Source organism: Leopardus geoffroyi, chromosome A2 (assembly GCF_018350155.1).
Source record: "Leopardus geoffroyi isolate Oge1 chromosome A2, O.geoffroyi_Oge1_pat1.0, whole genome shotgun sequence".
NCBI classification, from domain to species: Eukaryota; Metazoa; Chordata; class Mammalia; order Carnivora; family Felidae; genus Leopardus; species Leopardus geoffroyi.
The window spans coordinates 54,141,277-54,166,020 of record NC_059331.1 but is presented as its reverse complement, the minus strand read 5'-3'; the positions used below and the strand labels follow the sequence as shown (position 1 = coordinate 54,166,020).

The following is a 24,744-nucleotide window of genomic DNA, read 5'->3' as shown; positions in this document are numbered from 1 at the left end:
GTTCTGTCCCCAATCTCTTGCCTTTGCTCAGCCTGCAATGCCCTTTGATAATAACAGTAACAGGGGCGCCTGGGTGGCGCAGTCGGTTAAGTGTCCGACTTCAGCCAGGTCACGATCTCGCGGTCCATGAGTTCGAGCCCCGCGTCGGGCTCTGGGCTGATGGCTCAGAGCCTGGAGCCTGTTTCCGATTCTGTGTCTCCCTCTCTCTCTGCCCCTCCCCCGTTCATGCTCTGTCTCTCTCTGTCCCAAAAATAAATAAACTTTGAAAAAAAAAAAATAACAGTAACAATAATTATTATAGTCTACTGAGCAGTTGTAACGTGCCAGCCACTGTGCTGAGTGCTTGACAAATGACATGTTACTCGAGCATCACAACAGCCCCAGGAAGACAGTGTTATATTAACCCCACGTAACATAAGAGGAAACTAAGGCTCAGAAAGGTTAATTAATTTGCCCAAGAACACACAGCTAGTAAGCAGCTGAACTAGAATTAAAAGCCCAGGTCTCTGAAGCTTTTAACCACAAGGCTCTGTTCTTAATGGTACTCTCATTCTCACCCCTCAAAGCCCAGCTTAAATGCCCCCTCTTTTGGGAAACTTTCCTAACCCCTCTAAACATAGTCGCTTCCTCTTCAGCAATGCCAGGTGGTTTTTTTGTTTTTTTGTTTTTAAAGAGAGAGAGAATGGGCAGGGAAAAGACAGAGAGATAGGGAGACAGAGGCTCCAAAGTGGGCCTGCACTGACAGCAGCAGGTCAGATGTGGGGCTCAAACCCACGAACCATGAGATCATAACTTGAGCCGAAGTTGAATGCTCGAGTGACCACCCAGGCTCCCCAAGACATTTTTATTATACTATGTGATGATAGCTGTTAATTAACTTTTAACCTGTGCCCCTTAAATCCTTATTGCACCAAATAGGCTCTATCTCAGTAAAATAATTGGCAGAATGGGTGTCTCTATCCTTTAGGTGGCTGTGAGCTCCCTAGTGGCAGCTCTGATCCAGCTCTGATCCTGGCACTCTGACACAGTGCTGGTGCTCAGTGAATGCCTGCTGAATGTTGAGTGATAATAAGAACCGCCAACATTTACCGAGTGCCAACTGTGTGCCAGGAGCAGCCCTGAGAAGCTGCAGGACACAACTCATTGAATCTTGTCAACAACCCTATGATGCAGACACAAACTATTTTCCTCATTTTTCCCAAGAAGAGAAACAGACTCAGAGCAGATTAAATTGTCCCTAGGTCAATGTGCCCAGGGTCACACAACCTGGAAGTGGAGGTGCAGCATTTGACCCAGGCCACATGGCCCACGTGCCTGCTCTGAAGAGCTTGACCCAAATCCTTGTCACAGCTCCGCCAGTCAGGCCTTCTCTGGCCTTCACTGGCCTTACCTCTCGGATGAGGTCCCTGCGGATCTTTGTCTCCTGGTAGAGGAGGGGCAGGATGTCATCCAGCAGGTCCCGGACCAGTGAGGGCTTATTGTGCACAGCCGAGTTGAAGAAAGCCAGAGTGGCCCGGCGCACATTCAGGTCTGGGTCCTGCAGGCTCTCCATGAACTCTCCTGAAAGATGAGAGGGTGTGTGAGGGACGGCTCAGCCAAGACGCAAATCACCTCCACCCCAACCTCAGTTACCTGATTACTGGGAGCTGGGCAGACTTGGCTGAAGGGGGGCAAACGTGTTCTGAGCATCTACTTTCTTACCAGGCACAATGAGTCCTCAAAGCACAAGTAAGAATGTGAACTAGAGTCTGGCCTGGGTTCAAATCCAGGTTCCACTATTTCCTAGCTATGGGACCTTGGATAGCCTCAATGTCCTCATCTATAAAATGGGGGTAACAGCAGTACCCATAGTGTAGGACTGTTTTCAAGATTTAAAATGTAGTGATGTGATATCTATCTATCTATCTATCTATCTATCTATCTATCTATTTGTCTATCTAATATACCTAATCTATCTAAAATACCTAGCAGAAAGCTTGGCACAGAGCAAGGATTCTAAAAACGTTAACTTGATATCATTACAGATAAGGATCTTGAAGATCAGAGAGATAAAGAAACTTACACTTTCACCCAGCACTTCTCTGAATATACCTTTTTGTATAGTTTATAGACTTTTTAAGGACTATGTTAATGTCTCATTTGCTCTATAAAGAAAATCTAGAATGAGGGGAATCCTTAAAAAAAACAAAAAACAACAACAAAAACTGCAATCCTAACAGTATTTCAAATGATTAACATAACCACCAGGTTAGGAAAGAATGAAACAACTCACCCAAGTAATTTCCAAAGTATTTTGACTAGTTGCCCTCCGGCTAACGACAAAAGACCTATAAACAGATACTGACTATTCACACAGATAAAAGTTAGCAATTGTCAGTCTACTTTCTGTGTGTTCCAGGATTAAGCGTATAAATATCTGGTAGACAGCAGGAACTGGGCTTTTCCCTGTAAGAGAAGGGTATGGAACAGAAGAAGGCTAGAAGGAGCCCTGCAGTGCTGGACTGGAAGAGCAGGTAACACATGTACATGTGTGTCTGTGTACATACATTCACACATTCACATACTTCCTAGTTCTGTTAAGAGGACCTTGAAGCAATGGCACCCCAGTAGCAATTAGCACACCTAGTGTCTAGATCTTGGATTCTAAGTACCATTCTCCACTAAAAAGAATCAGGACTTCCTGAACAAAGGACTGATTCCAGAGCTGAGGCAGCAAAGGTTCAAGGTAAGTGTAGGGCATCTTACTGTGCCAAAAAGTAAGGATATGTTCAAAGGATGATGGAAACACATCAACAGAACATAGGAACCAGTCCAAAGGGCTCACACTGGCCACATCTAAGACAAGCTTAAGAATCAAAATAAATGAAGACAGTAAATAGTTATAAGTCACTGAATAAAACAGGAACCCATGAGTCTATAACAATATGAATAAATCAATGAATAAATAAATGGGGGATAAGGAAAAGTTCTTCCAGAGAACAGAAAGCAATCTAACAAATATGGAAGGAATGCTGAAATTAAAAGTCACCATTTGGCAACTGTCAGAAATCACTGAATCAGGGAAGAAACCACAATGGATGCTAAATGTGGTGGGCAGAAATTTGATGAACAGGATGTTTTGACAGACTCAAAAATACTTATTCATTCCAAAGGAAAAAGTAATTTTAGAGTGGAGAACCTGGAAGTCTCCACCTTAATCAGGTTATCAGAGTTACCATCACCAGTCATGGGGAAAACTGCCATGCTGTGCCTCCCAATACAATGCCCTGGGAAGAACATAAAGTCTCCCAGCAGAGCAGGATTCAAATCCAGAGCTGGTAACCTCTGGAGCTCTTCTACTGTGTCCTGGTGGGGAACCTGGCAAGACTGGAGTTCAAGTCGCCTCTCTGAATCTCTGCCTCCTCATCTCTAACATGAGACCCTCAAGCAAGGGAGAATGAACTACGGTGAGGTATACCAAAGGGCCTAGCCTTATATCTGATATGCAGTGAGAGCACGAAAACTGTGGTTCAACCATACAACCAAAAACAAATACCTAGGCAGAGGTCCCTAGGACTGCTAGCCATGGGCGGCTCAGGCAAGATGAGGGAATTCAGAACTAGGGGCAACGTATGCCCACTGGGTCAGGGGATGGGATGAAGTTGCTGTTGATATTGCTGTGGCTTCTAGACATGTTCTCCAATTCAGAGTGTGGCCACACCTGCTGACCCCTGGTCTCACACAACAGTGCCCTGGCAAGTGTGGATCAGAATCCCCGTTTAAAAAATTTTTTAATATTATTTTAGAGAAGGGGAGGGAGGAACAGAGGGAGAGACAGAGAGAATCTTAAGCAGTACTTAATCTATGCTCAGTGTGGACCCCAATGTGGGGCTTGATCCCACGACCCTGGGATCATGACCTGAGTCAGACGTTCAACCAACTGAACCACCCAGGCACCCCAACACTCCGTTTTTTTTTAATTTTTTTTTTTACATTTATTTATTTTTGAGAAATAGAGTGAGACAAAGCATGAGCAGGGTTGGGGCAGAGAGAGGAGACACAGAATCTGAAGCAGGCTCCAGGCTCTGAGCTGTCAGCACACAGCCCGACATGGGGCTCAAACCCATGAGCTGTGAGATCATGACCTGAGCCGAAGTCAGATGCTCAACTAACTGAGCCACCCAGGCACCCCGTCACCCCCGTTTTAGAGCTGGGGGTGAGATGACCTGTCCACGCTCACACAGCCAGAGAGTAGCAGAGCCAGGCTGTCAACCCAAGACTGGCAGACTTCAGAATCTCTCCACATTCCACCAGGCTGTGCTGCCTGTGTGAGAAGGGCCAGACTCCCAGTGTGATCCAGTTACAGGCCTACAGGCTCAGAGCTGTGAATGTCTGCCTTCTCTAGGAAGAGCCTAGTCCTGCAGAGTTCCAAAGAGAGGGCTCACCAATGAAGTCTGCTTGGGCTTCTAAGTCCAGAAGACTCCTAAGACAGGGCATGAGCTGGGAGCCACTCTCCCCAATTCCAGTAGAGCTCTACCTAGCTTGAAGCCCACCGAAGCCAATGCACGTGAGAGGCTGGTGGTTTTCCACGTGTAAGAGACTGTGTGTTCATGGAGTACCTTCCCCCCAATAAAAAATGGGGCCTCTGAATCAACTTAGAACTTGCAGATAAGGGTTCTCACCCCCTTACACTTTACAGATGAGGAAATGAGGCTCAGAGGTAAGAAGGGGCATGTTAGGCTCACCCAGCAATTCAGTGGCAGCACAGGGATTTGCACCAGGGCCTGCTGCCCATCATAGGGGTGAGGTAGCCTCCTGGGCCTCAGACTCCCCTTAGCTAATGTGTAAGAAAAATCAGCCTGGACTCAAAGGCTGGGAGGAGGGGACGAGCGGGGCCGGGGGTAGAGGAGTGGGGGTGCTCACCGATGAAGCTCTTCAGGAGGGGGTCAATGGGATGGGGCTGGTCAGAGATGAGGAACTTGACTGCTGTGATGACAGTGCTCCGTGTGTGTGGCCGACCTGCAGGACAAGAGGCATCAGCTTGGTAAGCGGCAGGGACAACCCTAGACACTCGGTAAATGACGGGGTCTCTGAATCAACCTTAGAACCTACAGTTAAGGGTTTCTCACCCCCATTTTACAGATGTGGAAACTGAGACACAGGTCAGAAGGTGTTGAGGCTCTCTGCCTCCCTGGGAGACAGAACTGGACCCCTCCCCCTTCAAAACACCCATCTTTGGTAAAGTCAATGCCCTTTCCCTTGGCAGTCTAAAATGCATCCCTAAATTCTCCTGTGGTGGCTGAGAGGAAAACTCCCAGTTCTCAGGTAACCACACTGCAGGATGCACACAGGGAACCAAGAACCCAAGACAGTGGTCAATCCATAGTCCAAAGAAAGACCTTTGCTCAGGCCTTGGGGCTGCGTTCTACTTTTCAGACACATTATCCTCAGGATGGTCCTATTGATTAACAATAAATGGTAATATAAATCAAAACGTTTCATAAAAATCATTATTAATCTCTGACTTACAGATGAGGAAAAAAACCCAGAAAGGTTAAGTTCATATCTAAGGTCACACAGCAGATCCAGAATTCAACGGCTGAATCTGAGCCCTGGCTGGGCCCTCCTCCTCGGGCCTGCATTCTCTAAGCAGGCGGCAGGTGTGCTCCAGGCAAGCTGAAGGCCAAGGGGATTCCAACAGAACTCAGAACATCCCGAAAGCTTGGGAATGGAGAAGGTACTTAAATTTACTTTTCCGCTTGCTTTCTGAATATAGAGGCTGAAAAAGGGGTGGGGAATACACTTCCCATTATGGTGAAACAAAGAACCCAGCAGCTGCTCCCTCCTCTCTACCTCAGCACCCAACAGTGAGGGGTTAAGGTTGTTTCCATCATTTAGTCCTTACATTCTAGTCAGAAGAAAGTTTACACTTTGGTGCCAAGGTGTGAAAACAGAAAAGAGTTACTGACTTGAGACTTACAGTTCTTTCCTCTTTCTCTCTCTATCCTGACTGGCTTATGACAAGATTCAGTGTGGCTCATGAAGACATGGACAACAGAACAGGATTAAGTGAATTTAAGATAAGAAAAACGAGGGGTGGCTGGGTGGCTCAGTCAGTTAAGCTTCCGACTTCAGCTTAGGTCATGATGTCACGATTCATGGGTTTGAGCCCTGCATCCGGCTCTGTGCTGACAGCTCAGAGCCTGGAGCTTGCTTCAAATTCTGCATCTCCCTCTCTCTCTGTTCCTCTCCCGCTCATGCTGTCTCTCTCACTCCTTCAAAAATAAATAAAAACATTAATAAAAAAAATTTTTTTTTTAAATGAGAAAAACGAGGCCAAGGAAAAACACAGGCAAGGAAGTGAAAGGAAGACTAGAGTGAGGGCAGGGAGAGCCACCTAGGAAGTCCCATGAACTTGCTGGAAGCAGGCCATGAGTCTGGCTCTAAGCTTCCAGGCAGTTGGTGGTAAAAAGGCAATGTGACCGCTTAACTGGTTCAACAGGGTGCATGAGGCAGAAGTGAATCAGGGCTTGGAAATGGCAGGGCTGCTCCTCATATCCTGAGACTCTGGCCCCTCAAGCTTCCTTGTGAAGAGCACTGTGAGTGTAACAGGCAATGTCCTCAACACATTCTTCTCGTCCATGCAGTGGTGTGAGCCACCAAGCTGCTTCTTATAAACCCAGCAGCCCAGTGAGGGCTTAACTGTGATCACGAACATAACAACAACAGCGGTTTTTACTTAGAATTAATTACATACCATATGCTATACCAAGCACTTTGCCTGCGTTATGTGAATAAACACACCCTCTGACTCTCTCAGAGGAGCAGCTGGCCAGCTTAAGGCCTGGAGGCCTTTCATTCCCAGGGGCTTTCACTTACCCAAGAGCCCCACAGCCCCACCTGTCTGCTTTCTTCCTCCCTGAGTTTCAGAGAGCCCTGACGTGCCCTTACCGAACCACACAAAACCTGCTCCTGGTTTTTGCTGGACCCTCCCCAAACCCTACGAGTATGGCCCCCGGTCCTACCTAGTCTATACTGACATTTGCTCCTGGCTCAAACAAACCCAAGAGAGCTGCACTCCCTGCAGGCCAAGAACTCCTTTTATTAACTTGTGCCTGGAGCATGAGGCTGCTGTCCACACCAAGGAGTATGAAGGCGGCATCATGAAAAACTTATTTTTTGTAGGGACGTATTAAGGATTCTGTCTCCTCCATCCCAGAGAGCCCCCAGGAGAGGGCCTACACGTCTCAGGAAACACTGTGTTTTTAATGGCTTCTCTGCCTTTGCCTCATCCACACCAAGACTCTTCAGATCTAATCACTTGAATTAGCTCCCTGTGAGTGAGCCACTTGGGAGAAACTGCCCACCTCCGACCTGGACTGCCTTTGCCCACACCTGTGCCCCTACCTGCAGCAAGCTGCTTCCGGAATCGGGGCAGAAGGAATGGAGGGTTCACGAGGACCAGCTTGCCGATGCACTCAGCCACCACCCCCCGGGTGCCTTCCTCGGCACCCTCACAGTGCTGGAACAGCAGGGCCCAGATGTCCTCGGCGTAGGGCTTCAGGCTGTCGGGCTGGGCGGCCCCCAGGGCCTCCCTGAGCGAGTGCAGCAGCAAGTACTGCCGCCGGGGCTCAGCCTCGATCTGCCCCAGCAGGAAGGGCAGGAAGTCAGGCAGGTTCCCGGCGCCCACGCGGCCCAGCGCATAGGAGGCGGCCGCCCTCACGTCCTCACTGGGTGACCCCAAGGCTTCCAGGAGCACTGCCTTCAGCTCCCGCTGGGGGCCTGGCCCGGCCACCTGGCCCACCTCAGCCAGTGACAGGAAAGCCAGGACCTTGACCCCTGTGCTCGAGTGGGGTGACCTGGCATCACAGACCAGGCGGTTTGCCGTGCCTGCTGCCTCCTGGGGACAAGCGGCCGCAAGGGCTGCCACACACCGAGCCAGAGAGTGGAACACCTGCTTGTGCAGGCCCGGCCCGCCGTCCGCAGCCTGTTCGTAAACAGGCGCAGTGAGCATGCTGATGAGCTCCTCGTAGTCCACGCACGGGGGGCGCGTCCCCACCAGGGCCTGCAGGAAGCCTTCAGCAGCTGCCAGCACACTTGCTGGCAACAGGGGTGAGCGTAGCAACCGCAGCAGCTCTGAGAGCACAGGGCCGCTGACCTTGGCCAAAGAGGCCGGCTGGGCCTGGGTCACCGTGGCAAGGAAGTCCACAGCCAGCTGAGCCACATGCATGTCGTTCTCACTGACCAGGGCAGGCAGCTCGGCCAGCACGGCCTGCACAGCACACGGAGGGAGGCTCAGTCCCTGGCTCTGGGTCAGGGCATCCAGGGCAGCCAATGTGGCCAAGCGCAGCGCCCGTTGGTTCTTTCGCAGAAACGAGGCCAGAATGGGCAGTGCCTCAGCCACGATGGGCTGCAGGTCAAGCCGCAACGGGGACGAGGCCACCAGGGTCAGTGCCTTGACAGCAGGCAGCCGGGTGATCTCATTCCGCAGGCGGTCCAGAAGGAGCAATAGCGATGGCTGTAGGTCATCCCCAAGCCGGTCACCCAGGTGGGCCACAAGGTGGCCCATGCAGGCAATGGCGCGCTCCTTCACCTCCTGGTCCAGGTCAGTGGCACGGAGCCGTGCTAGGGTGGCTGCAGACATTTCTCCAACATATGGCTCAGGGTCCAGCGTCCGAGGCCTGTCCAGTGGCCACAGGGCCCGCACCAGCTCCTGGAGCACCAGCAGGGCCTCAGCTGCGATCTTGTAGAAAGGGTCAGCCACGCAGGCCATCACAGGTGGCAGGAGAGTCGGCAGGTGTGAATGGAAGGCCTCAGCTGGCTCTGTACTCAGCAGCCCCTGCAGGAAGGCCAGGGCATCCATCCGGATGGTGGAAGAGCTGGAACGGTCCGCCAGAGAGAAGACGATGCCTGTGGGGTGGGTGCAAAGGTTATGGAGCCCCAGGCAATCCCTGGATATGGGGGTGGAGCACCGGCAGGCATGTAAGCTGGACCCAGGCCCCAGGGCTCTTATGTTGCAGATCCTGAAAAATCAGGGCTTGGCCAGGGCTGAGGGACACAAGGCCAGGAAACCCCCCTGAAACCAGAAAGAAGGGCCTGCACCCCAGCTTTGTTCTCACCGCTGGCAGTGGGGAGCCACCATAGGCTGCTGAACAGGTTACCCATGGGGATTGAGGCCTGGGGTCTGGGTTCTAGAAGAGCCCAGGCTGAGAGATACCTGGTTGTAGTCCATCCTACCTGCTACCAACACGGGCATGTGCTCTGCCAGGCTGCCAGGGAGGACGCCTGCCAGCTCGGTGAGGAGGCTGAAGCAGCCCTGGCGGGCCCTGACACTCCGATCCTTAAGCTGCCGCTGCAGGGCCTTGATCACGAGAGGCACCTGTGGGCAGTTTGAAGGAGAAACGTGACCACCCAGGAAACCAGGGTGTCCCACCGACTACTGGGGAGCTTTGCTGGGGCACATGCCCATGGAGGACCCCCAGTGTGAGAGGATCACTCCATCTCAAGCTTTCCATCCCTCGCTCCATACACAGACCCTCTGTGGTAGGAACTATTCCTGGGCTCTCTTTACGGATAGGGAACAGGCAGAGAGAGGTTAAGTGACTTGCTCAAGGTTACCTGGCAGTCTGGCTCTCACCCATACACTCCATAAGGCGGAAGCAAGGAGGCCCCTTTCCCTTCCCTGGGTAGATTCTCTCTCCAGAGGAGCCCATCTGTTCACCGAGCTTCAGATTCCAGTGAAGCAAAGACTCCCAGATCTCCATCTCCAACACCAGATTCGTGTGCTAACTGCCTGTCTGACCTCAACGTGGGCATCCGAGGACCTGGAACCTTAAATGTCCAGAACGGAACTCTAGATATTCCCTTCTCCACCAGGTCAAGGAACTGCAGCCCATGTTTTAGCCAGACCCTGGAACTCACATAGACACCTTCCTGTCCCTCACCCTTCACATCCAATTTGACATCAAGACCCAAATACTACTCCTCCAGTCTGACCACTCCTCTTGCCCCTACCCCCAGCCCGAAGTGCCATTCCTTTCACCTAGACAGCAGCAACGGCCTCCTGTTGGCCACCAGCATCTATTCTTTCCCTCCCTGTGACAATTCATTTCCCACACAGCAACCAGAGTGAGCTCCTTCAAATGGGAATGGGATCCCGTAATTCCCCTCCTGTGGCTTCTAGGCTCTTAGAATAAAACTGAAACTCCTTCTTAGGGGGCTGGAAGCCCTATTTGGGTTGTCTATCTGCCCCTACCCTCTGGTTCAGGGGCCAGGCCTTCACCTGCCATGCTCCCCACTATACTCAGCACCTAACACAGGGCCAGACACACAGTGGGTGCTCAGTGCGCACATCTCACTGGGTGGACAGATGGTGCGGTGGTGGAGGGATGGAAGGGTGAGCAGGTGGGAGGGTGAGTCATGAGTGCAGGAGCAAGGATGGGAGACAGGAGGAGGCATGCCCACCTGGCCGCGCAGCATATGCAGGTTGCTGCCTGTTTGGGTGGGCTCCTCCATGGCCTCCAGCCACCCCTTTGGGGGCCGTGTCTGCTGCAGCAACACAATGTAAGCCCCGAAGACGTCAGCCTTGACATTCTCCTCGCGTTCCTTGAAGCGGTGGATGAGTGCAGGCGCCAGGGTGCAGTGGAAGTCAGACAGCAGGTCGGGCCGAGAGCCGATCAAGGCGGCCATGCACTTGGCCGCTGCCCGGCGCACCTTCCAGCTCATGTCATCATCATCACTGTACTCGTCCTCACTCTCTGGGGCATGAACAGGACACCCATGTGTCCTGGCCCCACTCAGGCTGTCTCGCAGGATGGGGAAGTGACAAGAGAGGGGGCAGGGAGGAGGGAGTCAGGACTGTTTCATCTTTCAATTTTGATTTACACACTATTAGGAATGTTACCTGCCATTTAGTGAACACCTACTGCGTGCCAAAGGTGGTGCCAAGCACTTCAGATCCACAGCCTCATCTGAGCCTCACAACCATCTTGTAAGACAAGGATTATTTCACCCCTGTAGAAATGTGGAAACTGGGGGGAATGGCTCACCCCGAGTTACATGAGCAGGGATACAGTTGGAGTTAAACCAGAATCCTCCCTTTGTCTCCAGACCCTTCATTGTTTTGCCTACATGAGGGACAAAACTAACTTCCAAGTCATCAGTGAGGGTTTAAGACAATCCATTTGGGGCACAAAACCCATCCTTTGGTTTCAGAACTGGCTGTGTGATGTTTCACTTGTTGGGATTCCAGAAACGACAGTTGACAGGGCCTCCCTTTGGCCTCCTCACTTCCTCCACCTCTGGCCCCAGCCTCTCAAGTCCGGATTCTGGCTTCCAAGCAGGACTACTAACAAGGAAAAGCTGTGTTTGTGTGACTTTCTACTCTTCAAGCTTTCTACTCTCCAAGTACAGACATCATCAAGTACTTTACCACGCCTCAGGAATGAGGGTGCCTTGAGCCCCATTTTATAGATGACAAGAATAAGGCTCAGAGAGGGTGAGAGACTCTCCTGAGGACACACAGCTAGGAAACAATAGAGCTAAGATTCAGGCCCACGAGGTCCACTCATACATCTGGAGAGACACACATGAGGCTAAGAAGGGGACAGTCCTAACTAGGGACAGTTAGTGTGTAACACACACAGACCCAGTGTGTTCTTTCTATCCGTGCCACTCTGCAGATGACTCAGACTTTCAGAGCACTGACATCTGGAGAAGCCATAGTGGGCCATGTGGATGGTCCCATGGATGTGTCCTATCAGCACTGCAGATATCCTCGGATGGATCGTTGTTTGTTATCTCCACCCTATGCCACCCAGGAAGAAAAATCCATAGCTCCCTGCTACTGACAAGAAAATGCTCAACCTCCCTGGCTTGGCATTTGGGCTTCAAAACGCCTGTCCAACCTTGTCTCCTACCATCCCATCTCACCCTGAGTGAGATCAGGCCCTAAGTCCTTTGCCTCCATCAATGCCCTACCGGCCCAAGGCCATCAGTCTGAGTGACAGCTAGGACCATGGGCACGAACAGAAAAAAGCCACTGCGTCCATTCCCCATCCAGGTATATCTCTCCCCCTGCCAGTACCTATCATTCCACTACTAGAGTTTCACTCTGCTGGGTGAAAGCTTCATCTCTTAGAAACTGTTACTAAGCAGGTACAGATATGGCAGCATAGAGGTGGAGACTGCAAGCCCAGTTTTGCCACTTCCTAGCTGTGTTATCGCAGGCAAATCTCTACTCTAAGTCTGGGTTTCCCTGTCTAAAAAATGGGGATAATAAGAGGCACCTGGGTGGCTTAGTCGGTTAAGCGTCTGACTTCGGCTCAGGTCATGATTTTGCTGGGTTTGTGAGTTTGAGCCCCACGTCGGGCTCTGTGCTGACAGCTCAGAACCTGGAACCTCCTTCAGATTCTGTGTCTCCTCCTCTCTCTGCCCCTCCTATGCTCATGCTCTGTCTCTGTCTCTCAATAATAAATAAACGTTAAAAAAAATTTTTTTAAATGGGGATAATAATAAACACCTGGTTTTCTAGGGTTATTAGAATGACCATGAAATGAAAATGCTCAGCTCACCAGTAGATGCTCAATAAATGACAGCAATTACTATCATTACCTTGATCTGTGCAGAGGGTGGGGGCCTGTGGAATCCAGATTATGGAGGTCAGGGCTAGAGACTGAGGAAGGCTTAAGACCACGGTGGAGGTGCCAGATGTGGCCTTGTCTCTGGCTGGGGGGCCGAGGGGGTGTCCCAGGAAAGCTGCACCCATTTCCGCCTTCTAGCCCCAGTGACCAGTTGGCCACCCACCTTGCTCACTGAATTCATTGTCTTCTGTCTCCATCTGCTCTTCATCCTCGTCACTGTCGTAGTTATAGTTGGGGTCATGCTTCATGTACTGGAGGCAGAGGCTGGTCACATTGGGCACATGAGGACCCATCTCCTTGGGGCATCTGTTGGGGTGGGAGTGGGGAGGCTCTGCTGGACAGGCAGGACAGGGTAGCAGGTGGGCCCAGTGGTGAGTCCTGAGATCTTAGTGCTTTGAGGCCAGCATCCTGTCCCACCCCTTCCCCACCAACTTCCCAAAGAAACCGTGGGCCCCCCTCTCCTGGCACCCGTACTGCACCTACTTCCTCAGGAAGGCCTCAAAGGCCTGGAGGCAGGACTCCCGGAGCTCATCGTCATCCAGGTTGCAGAATTCCTCCACCAGGGGCATCAGGCGGTCCAGGTGGGCCCCTAGAGAGCCAGGTGCATCACTGAGGGCAGGCCAGACCCATCCCCAGGCTCCCTCAGCCCACAGCACTCAGCTAGTCCCTGCACCTGCAGCCCTGGCCACTGCAAACTCAACTCAGCAGCTTCAGAGTTGAGCAGATGTGGGTTCTAGCCTTGTCTCTGCAACTATGACCTACGCAACCTTGGACACAGCACAACACTTCTCTGAGCTTCATCTACTCATCTTCCCAGTAGGGACAGCAATGCCTACCAGGCAGAGATTTTGTGAAGATTAATGACATGTTGCAGATAAAGAGCTCCACCTAAGTCTTGGCACAGGGGAGGCACTCAAGTAGCATCTGTTGTTGAAACTATTATTCATGCCCTCCTCTTATTTCCTGCACTAGGTTGTAGCCCTGGGTGGGAAAAACAGAAATGCAGGCACTGCCCTTATGCACCAGGCAAGAGGTGCCCACCTCTTTAAAGGGTTCTGTCCCAGCCCTTCTCCAGTCACACCCTTTCTCATTTTCCTGCCCACACCCTTTCTCATTTTCCTGCCCAATTGACCATGAACCCTAGTCTGACCCTGTGCAGACATCCTTCTTTGGTTCATACTCCCAAGAGTGACCAACAGGTAGCTGTTGTTTGAGAGAGGATGTGGACAGAGCATGGACTTCAGCCTGTGTTCCCCATATGTGTTCATAAAGTCCCTGGAGTGAGAGAGCCAGAGAGGAAGGAGGGGTAGACCGTGGCCAACTCTACCCACACTGCCTTGTTCCAGCCCAGAACTCTGACGTGCTTGAAGATAAATTCAACCCTGACTGCAGGATTCCATTTCTATAAAGCTAACCTCTGGTGACAGAAAGCAGATCAGTGCTTGCCTGGAGTGGGGCAGAGGGAGGGTCGGACTGGAAAAGGGCACGGAGAAACTTTGGGGGGTGATGGAAATGTTCTGCACCTTTATTGCTGTAGTAATTTCACAGCTGTACACATAGGTCAAAACACACCTAACTGTACACTTTAGATAGTGCAGTTTACTGTATGTACCTTATCCCCCAGTAAAAATTTTTAAAAATTCAAACCCAGCTTATAGATTGTTCCTATAGCATATCTGTCAAAGTAGGACGATAGAACATATTGTATTTAAGTTTGGTGGCATGATTTACAATTACCCGGGAGACTCATAACAGGTAGGTAAGGCTCAGAAGCATAATTACCCGGGAGACTCATAACAGGTAGGTAAGGCTCAGGAGCTCAGGGCCCACCCACTGCCTCTCAAGCTCCGCCCTCCCCCTTTGAGATGTTAGCCATGCTCCCTTACCTAGGAGGTGGCTGACATTCCGGCCCCACCCCTCTCCCCAGTTCCGACCCTGCCTGAGCCACACCCCCTTACCTAGGCTGCAGTCCGCCCCAGGCCCCACGGCATCTCCCCACTTCGGCCCCGCCCCCTTACAGAGGGGCTCCACCCCCTTACCGAGACGGTGGCCTGCCTGTCGGCCGACGCTACCCAAGCATTGGATCAGAGTGCGGATCGCCGCGGGGCTGGCGGGCGCACGCGGGCCGGGCAGCCGATCCAGCAGGTGGTCAGCGAGCTCCACGAAGAGGTCGGTGCTGCAGGCGGCCGCCAGGTGGCCGAGTGCCCCGACTGCCCGCTTGCGCACGGCCAGGCGTGGGCTGCTCAGCTGCGGCAGCAGACAGTGCAGGAGGCTGGCATGGAAGGCACCCAGAGGGGCGCCCAACCTGGGGAGTCGGAGGGGACGTCGGACGGGGCCCACCCAGAAGGCAACCTGGGCCAGGCAGCTCTCCTTCCCCCAATCCTCTCCTGACCTCCTCGCCAGAATTATGACAACCCAATGGGCCTTGGTATAAGGAAAGGCGCCCTGCAACTGTGTGGAGTAATTATTTATTCTTATTACACAAGAGAAGGAGAGGGGAGGGACTTTCTCAAGACCACTCAGCTAAGAAATACAAGGCCAGGAGTTGAATCCAGATGTCCAGGTTGCCAGCCTGGGGAGAAGGCCTGATGGTAATAGAGTTTGGGTGTCTCCAGTGAGGCTGATTTCCTTGGGAGTCTGGGCTTTGCCTCTAGGCACACTCTCCAAATACCCTGACCGTCCATCCCCTTTACTGAGATCACAGTGGTCTAAAACCTACCTCTGACCTGGTCACTCCTTTGCCTAACTCCTTCAATGGCTCTCCAGTGCCCTTTGGATAAGCTGAGCTCTGAGATCAAGGCAAGAGGCAAAACCAGAGAATGCGCAGGTAGAATACAGCCCCTGCTCACTTCAGCAGCTTCTATCCTCACCTCCAAACAGGCCTGTGCATTTTCTGTCCCACACATATCCTGAGACCTTTTCTTCTCTCACTCCACACAAGCACATTGACCTCACGCTCTCATATCCAGGCCAGCTCGCTGGATTTCATTTATTTATTTGTTCACCTACAATGTCATAGGGCCTGTGCTGGGAGCTCAGGTGAGCCTAGGGCCTGCCCTCATGGAGTCTTTGGTTGAGTGGGTGCCTCCCAGGCACTTCAGATTCAACATGCCCAAATGAATCCATCACCTTCTTCCCCACACACCTGCTCCTTGTTCCCAGAGTGCACCCCACCACAGCCAATGGCCCTATGTCTGGGCCCCCACTTAGTAAAGCCAAACGCCTGGGTGTCATCTTTGAGTCTTTGCCCCTGACCCACTCCAAGTCTATCTCCCTGTGGAGTCTATCTACTAAATACAACCTGAGTTCACCTGCCTGCAGAAGCCTCCTAACCAGTCTCCTTGCCCATTCAACCCCTCCCATCCACCATGCACACTGCAGACAGGAAGAGGAGTCTGAAGCACACAAATATACACAAGGCATTCCTGGACCCCTGCCCTGACCACCACCCCACTCCTCACACATTCAGTGTGATCTAAGCTCTTGCCCAGCCCTCTCCACATTACACCCGAGCGCCACACCTATGTTGCACAACCCCCAACCCCATGTCTTCTCCAGCCTCTGGGCCGAAGGCAGTCTCTCCTACCAGGGTCCCCTTTATGCCCACCCAATACTGGACAAGTCCTGCCCATCCTTGAAGGCTCAGCTAGCAGGACCCTCTCTAGGAAGGTTCCCTACCCCCATCCAGGTTAGGGGCTCCTCCTCTGAGCTCCTAAAGACTCTGCTCTTTTCCTTACTGTTATTCTTACTCCCCTTAGTTTATGTGTCTGTGAGCTCCTTCCTAGGAGTGCCCCAGACTCCTCCATCTCCACATTCCCAGTACCAGTTCAGCACCTGACATTTTTCTGGGTCGTGGAGTAGGTGCTCAAGTCTTGAAGGGTGAATGAATGGTTTTAAAATGTGCAATACAATTTAAAATACAGGCCCAACAAAAATAGACACTCAGATCAATGGAACAGAATTGAGAACCCAGAAATAGACCCACAAACATATGGCCAACTAATCTTTGACAAAGCCGAAAAGAATATCCAATGGAGTAAAGACAGTCTTTTCAGCAAGTGGTGCTGGGAAAACTGGACAGAGACATGAAAAATGAACCTGGACCACTTTCTTACACCATACACAAAAATAAACTCAAAACAAATGAAAGACCTAAAATGTAAGACAGGAAGCCATCAAAATCCTAGAGAAGAAAGCAGGCAAACACCTCTTTGACCTCGGCCGCAGCAACTTCTTACTCAACATGTTTCTAGAGGCAAGGGAAACAAAAGCAAAAATGAACTATTGGGACCTCATCAAAATAAAAAGCTTCTGCACAGCAAAGGAAACAATCAGCAAAACTAAAAGGCAACCAACGGAATGGGAGACGATATTTACAAACGACACATCAGATAAAGGGTTAGAATCCAAAATCTTTATAAAGAACTTATCCAACTCAACACCCAAAAAACAAATGATCCAGTGAAGAAATGGGCAGAAGACAGGAATAGACACTTCTCCAAAGAAGACATCCAGATGGCCAACCGGCACATGAAAAAATGCTCAACATCTCTCATCATCAGGGAAATACAAATCAAAACCACAATGAGATACCACCTCACACCTGTCAGAATGGCTAACATTAACAACTCAGGCAACAACAGATGTTGGCGAGGATGCGGAGAAAGAGGATGCCTTTTGCACTGCTGATGGGAATGCAAATTGGGGCCGCCACTCCGGAAAACAGTATGGGGATTCCTCAAAAAATTAAAAGTAGAACTACCCTATGACCCAGCAACTGCACTACTAGATATTTTTCCAAGGGATACAGGTGTGCTGTTTCAAAGGGGCACATGCAACCCATGTTTATAGCAGCACTATCAGTATGCTATACTGATAGTATAGCAGTATGGAAAGAGCCCAAATGTCCATTGATGGGGGAATGGATAAAGATGTGGTGTGTGTGTGTGTGTATATATATATATATATACACACACACACACACACACACACACACAATGGAGTGTTACTCGGCAATCAAAAAGAATGAAATCTTGCCATTTGCAACTATGTGAATGGAACTAGAGGGTATTATGCTAAATGAAATTAGTCAGAGAAAGACAAATATCATATGACTTCACTCATATGAGGACTTTAAGATACAAAACAGATGAACATAAGGGAAGGGAAGCAAAAATAATATAAAAAGAAGGAAGGGGACAAAACAGACTCTTAAATACAGAGAACAAACTGAGGGTTGCTAGAGGGGTTGTGGGTGGGAGGAGGGGCTAAATGGGTAAGGAGCATTAAGGAAGACACTTGGGGTTAGCACTGGGTGTTATACATAGGAGATGAATCACTGGAATCTACTCCTGAAATCATAATTGCACTATATGCTAACCAACTTGGATGTAAATTAAAAATAAATAAACAAACAAACAAAGGCTCAGCTATATCACCCCAAAGAAGAAAAAGAGAAAGAAAGGGGTGAGAGAGAGGATGAACATATACAGGCTTCAGGGCTTGGAGAGACCTGAATTCAACCCCAGGTTCTGCCATTTACTGTTACCTTGGTGCTGACAGTGACTTTGGGCAGAGACAGAGACTACAGAATTGAGACGAAGGAGTTCTCCTTCCTAGGGCTGCCAGGACAAGTAAGGGACCCCAAGCACAGAGCCTGGTGTGCAGTGAGTGCCGGCTCTGTGGATTTGAGTCCCTCTCTGTCCCCTCGCCACCCTCTCCCAGTCCTCCTTGTCCAGGGTGGCCTCCTGTACCTGCTCAGCATGTCAGAGAGGATGTCCAGGGCTTCCAACTGCACAGCCACATCCTCTTGCTGGGCAATGGCACTGGTGAGCTGGCCGGTGATCTTCCGGCACACGTTGGTAGCCAGGCCAGAGCCTGCACGGAGCAAAAGCATAGCACAGTGAGGCTAGGGCTGGCTTCCACCTCTGGTCAGCCTTTGCTGTCATTATGTTCCTGAGCTCACATTCCTGAGAATCCTGCTGACCCTACGTGGTCCAAGGTTTGACCCAGAGTCTGAAAGAACTAAAGGGGGTTGGCTAAGGAAGCTGAATTGATGGGTGACCTGTTGGCTGATTCACCCCATATCCAACCCCTCTGCCTTCTACCTTCTAACTAAGGAGGCAGGAGAAGCTCCTTTCCTAAATGCTCTTGCTTTTAGCAGGGGCCAAGTGACCATGTTTTGGCCAGTGAGCTATAGGTAGAAGACTTCTGAGGGCTTCTGGAGAAACATGTGCTTTCCTTACAAAAGACAAAAGACACAGGCAGAGACCTCACCCTGTCCTAATTGAGCTGCTAAATGAATTGCTACAAAAGTGGAATGGCTGATCTCTCCAGAATTACGTGAGAAAAGCAATGCTGTACTTCTTCAAGCTGTCATTAGATTTTGTTACTCGAAGCTAAAGCATTCCTGACACAGAGCCATGAAGTTAAACAGAGCTGGGTCTGAATTCTCTGCCACCTACTAGCTGGCTGGTTTTAGGTAAATCCCTTCAACTCTCTGAGCCCCAGTTTCTTAACTGTAAAGTAGCACAAATGATGATAGTGCCTAATCTCTGGGGCCTGGGTACCTGTGGCTGCAGGGGGGAGCTCCGACAGGACAGTCTTGAGGCCGATGCCAGCGATGTCTCGGAGCTGCTCCTTATCTGACCGCATGTTGGCACAGAGGGCATCCACGATGGTCTCCACCTGGTACTCCTTCACTTTGCCCACCAGAGGACCCAGGCTGAGTAGGGAGGGAGGGAGGGATGGGGTCCAAAAGCCCCAGGCTCAGCCTGAGTCACGCTGCTCCTTAGGGTCCCCTCAGGCCCACAGGGCCACATGTGCTGAGGAAAAGGCTCCAGATCGACAGGGGATTCCCTATTTTGCCAGAAGGAGAGGCACCCTATTGCTCTGCCAACATCATTCCTGGCACCTCCCAAACCTGCACCACCTCCTGGGTTTTGCATCTCAGTGTATGGCCAAACCAGTGAACCCAGTAACCTCAGCTGGAAACCAAGGAATGCCTGAGAGCAGCAGTTCTCAAACTTGAGCATGTATCAGAATCTACTGAAGGACTTGTTAAAACTGACTTCTGGGCCCACCCCAGATGTTCAGATTCAGAAGGTCTAGATGGGGCCTGAAAATTTACATTTCTAGTAAGTTCTCAGTAGATGCTGATACTGGTGGTCCAGGGACCACACTTCAAGAACCTCTGCCTTAGAGCATTGCTTTGCCTATCGTAGTCACAGATCAGCATCATGAGTGTCACCAGCATCACCTGGAACTTGTCAGAGATGCAGAATCTCAGGTCCTACCCCAGGGCTACTGAACCAGAATCTGCATTTCAACAAAGGCCCCAGGTGATTTGAATCCACATTGAATTTTAAAAATAGCTACACTAGACACACCAGTTCTCAGCCTTAACTGTGCATTGCCATCACCTGGGACCTTTAAAAAATTGTCACCTGGGTGCTAGCCCCAGAGAATCTGAGTTAATTGGGTTTCAGGTGTGGCCTAGACATTGGCAGGGTTTTTTTTTTTTGTTTTGTCTTTTTTTTTTTTTTAATTCCCTAGGTGATTCTACTGTGCCATTAAGGTTGAGAACCTCTGACCTAAATGAGTGGTTCTGAGATGTTGGTGTTCATTAGAATGCAGATTCCCAGGTGCTGCCTTCTCATCTGCCTACCTCAGCTTCCTCTCCCCACCCCTCCCAGTCCTGAATCTGAATCCCTGGGGAATACATAGCTTCAACAAGGGTCCTAGGATACTCCAATGCATACCAGTTTGCAAACCCTGGCTCTCTTGATGTTTTTCTCCATCAGTTCCTCCATCTAAGTAATCATAGGGTTCCCATTTCCACCTCCCATAGTTCCTGATTGGGGTGCAATGCCCTCAGGGATGTTCTGGAAATTTATGGGGGCCTTTTTTGGTCATTGTAACTAACAAGATGTTGCTTCTGGCTTTTATTTTGGGGGTGGGGGGTGGCTGGGAAAGACAATATTGCAAAACAGAACATGTTTCACATCCTGCTGGATGTGTTCTAACATCCCACTGGGCATTCATATAGGAAAAAAAAAACCTTTCTATAATTATCTGAGTCCAAAATCTACTTTCAATTTACATATAAACACAAAGTACTTTTTATACTATTTTAATAGACTCTAAATTTTCCAAGCATATAATTGTGTAGGTAAATTAAAGGAAGACTGTACTTGGTTTTTTGGGAAACTACCAGGAGATGTTCACCGTTTCAGAAAATCTTGTCACTAAGAGCAACACTGCTTGTGGTATCTGAGTCCCCAGCATCCATACCTGTCTCTACCTACCAGCTGCCATGGCACCCACAATGAGCCTACATTTAGAACAGGCTTCTTATGACTTTATCACTTCAGTCAACGGGACCAAGCATTTACATACCGAACACATGCTACTGTGTTACTGGTTCTGCTACTGGGAAACCACCATCCACCTTATCTTATCGCTACTGCATGGCCAGAGGGATGCTTCCAGACGACAAACATGACCACGTCATGTTCCTGCATAAAACTCTACTGAATTCCCTCTGCTCTTAGGATCAAATTGAAATTCATTAAGACGACCCAGAATGCCTGGGCTCAGCTCACAGAGTTCGAGAGGCAATGCCCCACTTCTCATTGACCCCTGCCATTCCTCAATCCTCCACCTACACACACGTGTGCCCTGCACATACCTCATCTTGCTTTTTTAGCTCCAAAGGTACTCTCCACGGTCTCAGGACTGTAACCTCATAGTGCTGAGGGCAAAGACTTTTGGGGCCCCCTGTTCCTTCAGCTCTCACTACTCTTCTGCATGCCAACATGACCTTCCAGCTGCCAGCACCTGCATCTGTACCTCAGGGCTTTCTCTGGTGGAGGCGTCATGGAATACATAACCTTCCATGCTACCTTGGGAACAGCCTCAACAGGACTTGACAGCTGGCGGGTGGAAAACTCCATAGGGCGTCCCCTACAACTGTGTCCCAAAGGCCCCCAGTAGGGTTAAGCTCCATCTGCCCACAGCAGTATCTTGCTTGATATTTCACACCTTATTGGTTTTCTTCCTTCCCTACCTCATTTCCCTATTCTCCTACTGGAGTTTTCTGAGATCACTTCCCAAATAAACTTACACTTGAATCCTTGTCACCGGGTCGACTTCTGGGGAAATCCAGACCACGGCACTGTCCACCTCCTCTGGGGCTTCAAGAGCTGCTCAGCAACTATTCTATCAGAAGCTGCACCCCAAAGAGGCAGCCATCCCTGGGGTTCTGTCACACCTGGCCTTGTCCCATCCATACCAAGGCCAAAACTCACCACTTGACGGCCAGGTTCTGCACCTCGCCATTCTTGTCCTCCAGGAGCCTGAGCAGCATCTTTACCACCTTGCGCTCGCTGTCCTCGTCCAGCTGGATGGAGTCCTTCTGCAACTCTGACATCAGGTCACTGGTGGCCATGAACCTGGGCATGAGGGCAGAGGAGGATTACTGAGCAGCTCCAGGCCCCCAGTAATTTGGGAGGTATCTCAGCGTTCCCCCAGAAGCAGACCTTGATACAAAGATTCAAGGGCAAGTAGATTATCTGCACTGTAGGCATGGTCAGGATACAAGGAGACCCATGTGTAAGGCACAAGTTGCCACATGGTGGCAGACTATGAGTGGTACAGCACCCTGGCCAAATGCTGAGCGCTTTGAGGTTGGTGGCTCCTGCTTCTGCCATTTATGTAAATGTGAACTTGGGCATGTCACTTCACCTCTCAGAGCCCTAGTTTACCTGTCAGAAAAAAAAGGGAGGGATAAGAATAGCACCTGCCTTGCGGGGTTATATGGAAGTTAAAATGAAAGAACGTAAGTGATGGACTTAGCATACAATGAGCACTCAGTAAGTAGCACTTCATTATAATGGCATGTTACATCATTCACCTCTCATTCATGCTAGAAGGTCGAACAGACACCTCTCTACCAGACAGGTGGAGTGGGGCTAGCCCTGCCCACCCCCACCTCAGAGAACCCACTCAGCCCCTGCCTTTAGACCAGTGGTTCTCAAACTCTGGCTGGCATCAGAATCACCCACAAGGCTTGTTAGACACTGCTGGGCCCCACCCCCAGGGTTTCTGGGATCAGGTCTGAGACGGGGCTCAAGAATTTTCATCTCTAACAAGTTCCTGGGGGTGGGGACCCTACCCTGAGAACTACTGCACTAGGCCATGCTGATGGGCCACAAGCACATCTTAGACACTAGTGTCAACAGCTGACCAGTCCACAGCCATGGCTCCCTGGTCCAGGGTGGGCATCAGAGCCAAGTGCTGCCCACCCACAGGTGGGCAGATCTGTGCAGCCTGATGCTGTGTCCCAGGGAATGAAAACTGCAGTGGGAGTCTTGAGTTGGAAGGCCATGAGCTGGGGCTGCAAGGGCATCATGGAGCACTGCTCCTGCCAAGATTAAGAAGGCAGAGCAGCCTTACGCTGGCAGCCCTCGGCTGTGTCCACCTTGCAGATGTTTTTCAAAAATCTGATTTATCAGCATTTGGGAAACTGGGAAAGTTGATGTAAAAGTTGTGATTTCCAGATTCTCTTGAAAATAGAGTATTTGGATACAACTGGGCCAACATCCCCTGGTGACAATAACTGGCTGGACAAGGCATGGCTGCCCTCATTAGGTAGGACACTCTCTCCAGTCCACCAGGTTCCCACCAGGCCCACTGCACCTGTTCACTGGCTCCCACAGGCACTTATGAGGACAGACTGGAGAAGGCCAGAGCGGCAAGGAGAGATGCGGCGAAGTCAGGGCCAGACAGTGGCAGCCCCAGAGAAAGCCTCCAGCGTTTGGTGACCCACCAGGCCACTCTGCCTCCTCACACCAGCCTTGCTTTTGGGCTTGAGCTTGCTCTGTTAACAAGAGCCTCCCCCACCCCTCCCAAGCCTCCTGTGGCAAAATTGATCACAGTCGGGATTCAAGCCTCATCTTTGCAGGTTTAGACCTGCTGCATGATGTCACGGGGAGGCCCCCAGCGCCCTGTTACCGGGAAGGCACTGGTCTTTGTCACTGCTGTTTATTTTTAACAGCTGGGATTAGCCTCAAGCTGCTGAAAGGAAGGAGGCTGGGCTGGAGGCCAGGAGGGAGTGGCAGGACTGACTGTGCCCACCTCTGGGCCTCCTCATTGCAGATGCAGCCAAGGTAAGATGAAGGAGAAGGTTTGCAGTTGAGCCAGGCCAAGGCGTGGGGTAGGCACATGCATTCCTAGGTCTGCCCGGCTGAGGGGACATTCCGAGATGGCAGCCAGGATCTCTAAGCTGCATTTCTGCTGCAGTTCATGGTGACCCAGCTCACCCTGGAAACTGAAGGAATGTGTTCCTTTGCCCAAGATGAGCCTCCTGCCCCCCCTCTTTCTTCTCTGTTGAACTCCTATTCGACTGTCAAGGGTCCAGCTCAAATGGCCCAGCCTCAGGGATGACTCCTCTGACCACCGTGCCCTATCCCCAACCCACAGTCTCTAATCATGCTTGGCTCCCCTGGATAGATTTCTGTGAGAGCACTCTGCACTCCTCATCACAGCACTCCTCAAACTTCATTACAAGCTTGGTCACCAGCGTGTCTCCTCATTAGATTGTGAACTCACAAGGGCCCATCGTGTTCATCCCTGGGACTCCAGACCCAGCAAAGAATAGTTCTGGAGAGGGCCTGGGAGGCAGGGCGAGGGAAGGAGGGAAAGGAGGGAGAGAGCCAGCCCCTGACAGCCAAGCAGCGTGTGGAAACCCGAACTCAGAAACCAACCCTTCCGAGAGATGCCTCAGCATTTCAAACACCCCCGAGTTCCTGCAAATACCCAGCTCACAGAGAAAGAAAGCCGTATTGTGTACATGGATGTGGTGGTGGCAGTGGGGGATGTAAAGCATGTAATTTGGTAGATAAGAGCTTTAGCACTGAAGTTTGGCTTCATTTATTCTAGGTGAACTTAGGCAACTGACCCCTCTCTAGAGTCTCATTTTTCCCACCTATGAAAGGGGAATATTCTTTGCTCCACTTCATAACATCCTTGGGAGGTTTCAATAGGACAACCAGCTCTTCGCATGAGGCAGATGGGAAAACCAGGCTCAGAGGGGCTGTAGGAGCTGTCCAAGGACACACAGCAT

The 24,744-nt window shown here is 50.8% G+C and overlaps 1 protein-coding gene across 2 annotated transcripts in view; it reads right to left on the bottom strand.

Annotated features, from left to right (window-relative positions):
• The window catches only part of CAND2 (cullin associated and neddylation dissociated 2 (putative)), a 33,725-nt gene that overhangs the window by 6,579 nt on the left and 2,402 nt on the right, over window positions 1-24,744 (bottom strand). For both annotated transcript variants that reach the window (XM_045493850.1, XM_045493849.1), the window contains exons 2-12: window positions 21,929-22,072; window positions 19,190-19,344; window positions 18,374-18,497; window positions 14,660-14,925; window positions 13,104-13,209; window positions 12,784-12,926; window positions 10,444-10,736; window positions 9,217-9,358; window positions 7,387-8,889; window positions 4,903-4,998; window positions 1,391-1,560 (exon numbers count right to left, since the gene is read on the bottom strand). In XM_045493850.1, coding sequence (XP_045349806.1) covers window positions 1,391-1,560; window positions 4,903-4,998; window positions 7,387-8,889; window positions 9,217-9,358; window positions 10,444-10,736; window positions 12,784-12,926; window positions 13,104-13,209; window positions 14,660-14,925; window positions 18,374-18,497; window positions 19,190-19,344; window positions 21,929-22,072 — 3,142 coding nt within the window. The remainder of the gene's footprint in view (window positions 1-1,390; window positions 1,561-4,902; window positions 4,999-7,386; window positions 8,890-9,216; window positions 9,359-10,443; window positions 10,737-12,783; window positions 12,927-13,103; window positions 13,210-14,659; window positions 14,926-18,373; window positions 18,498-19,189; window positions 19,345-21,928; window positions 22,073-24,744) is intronic.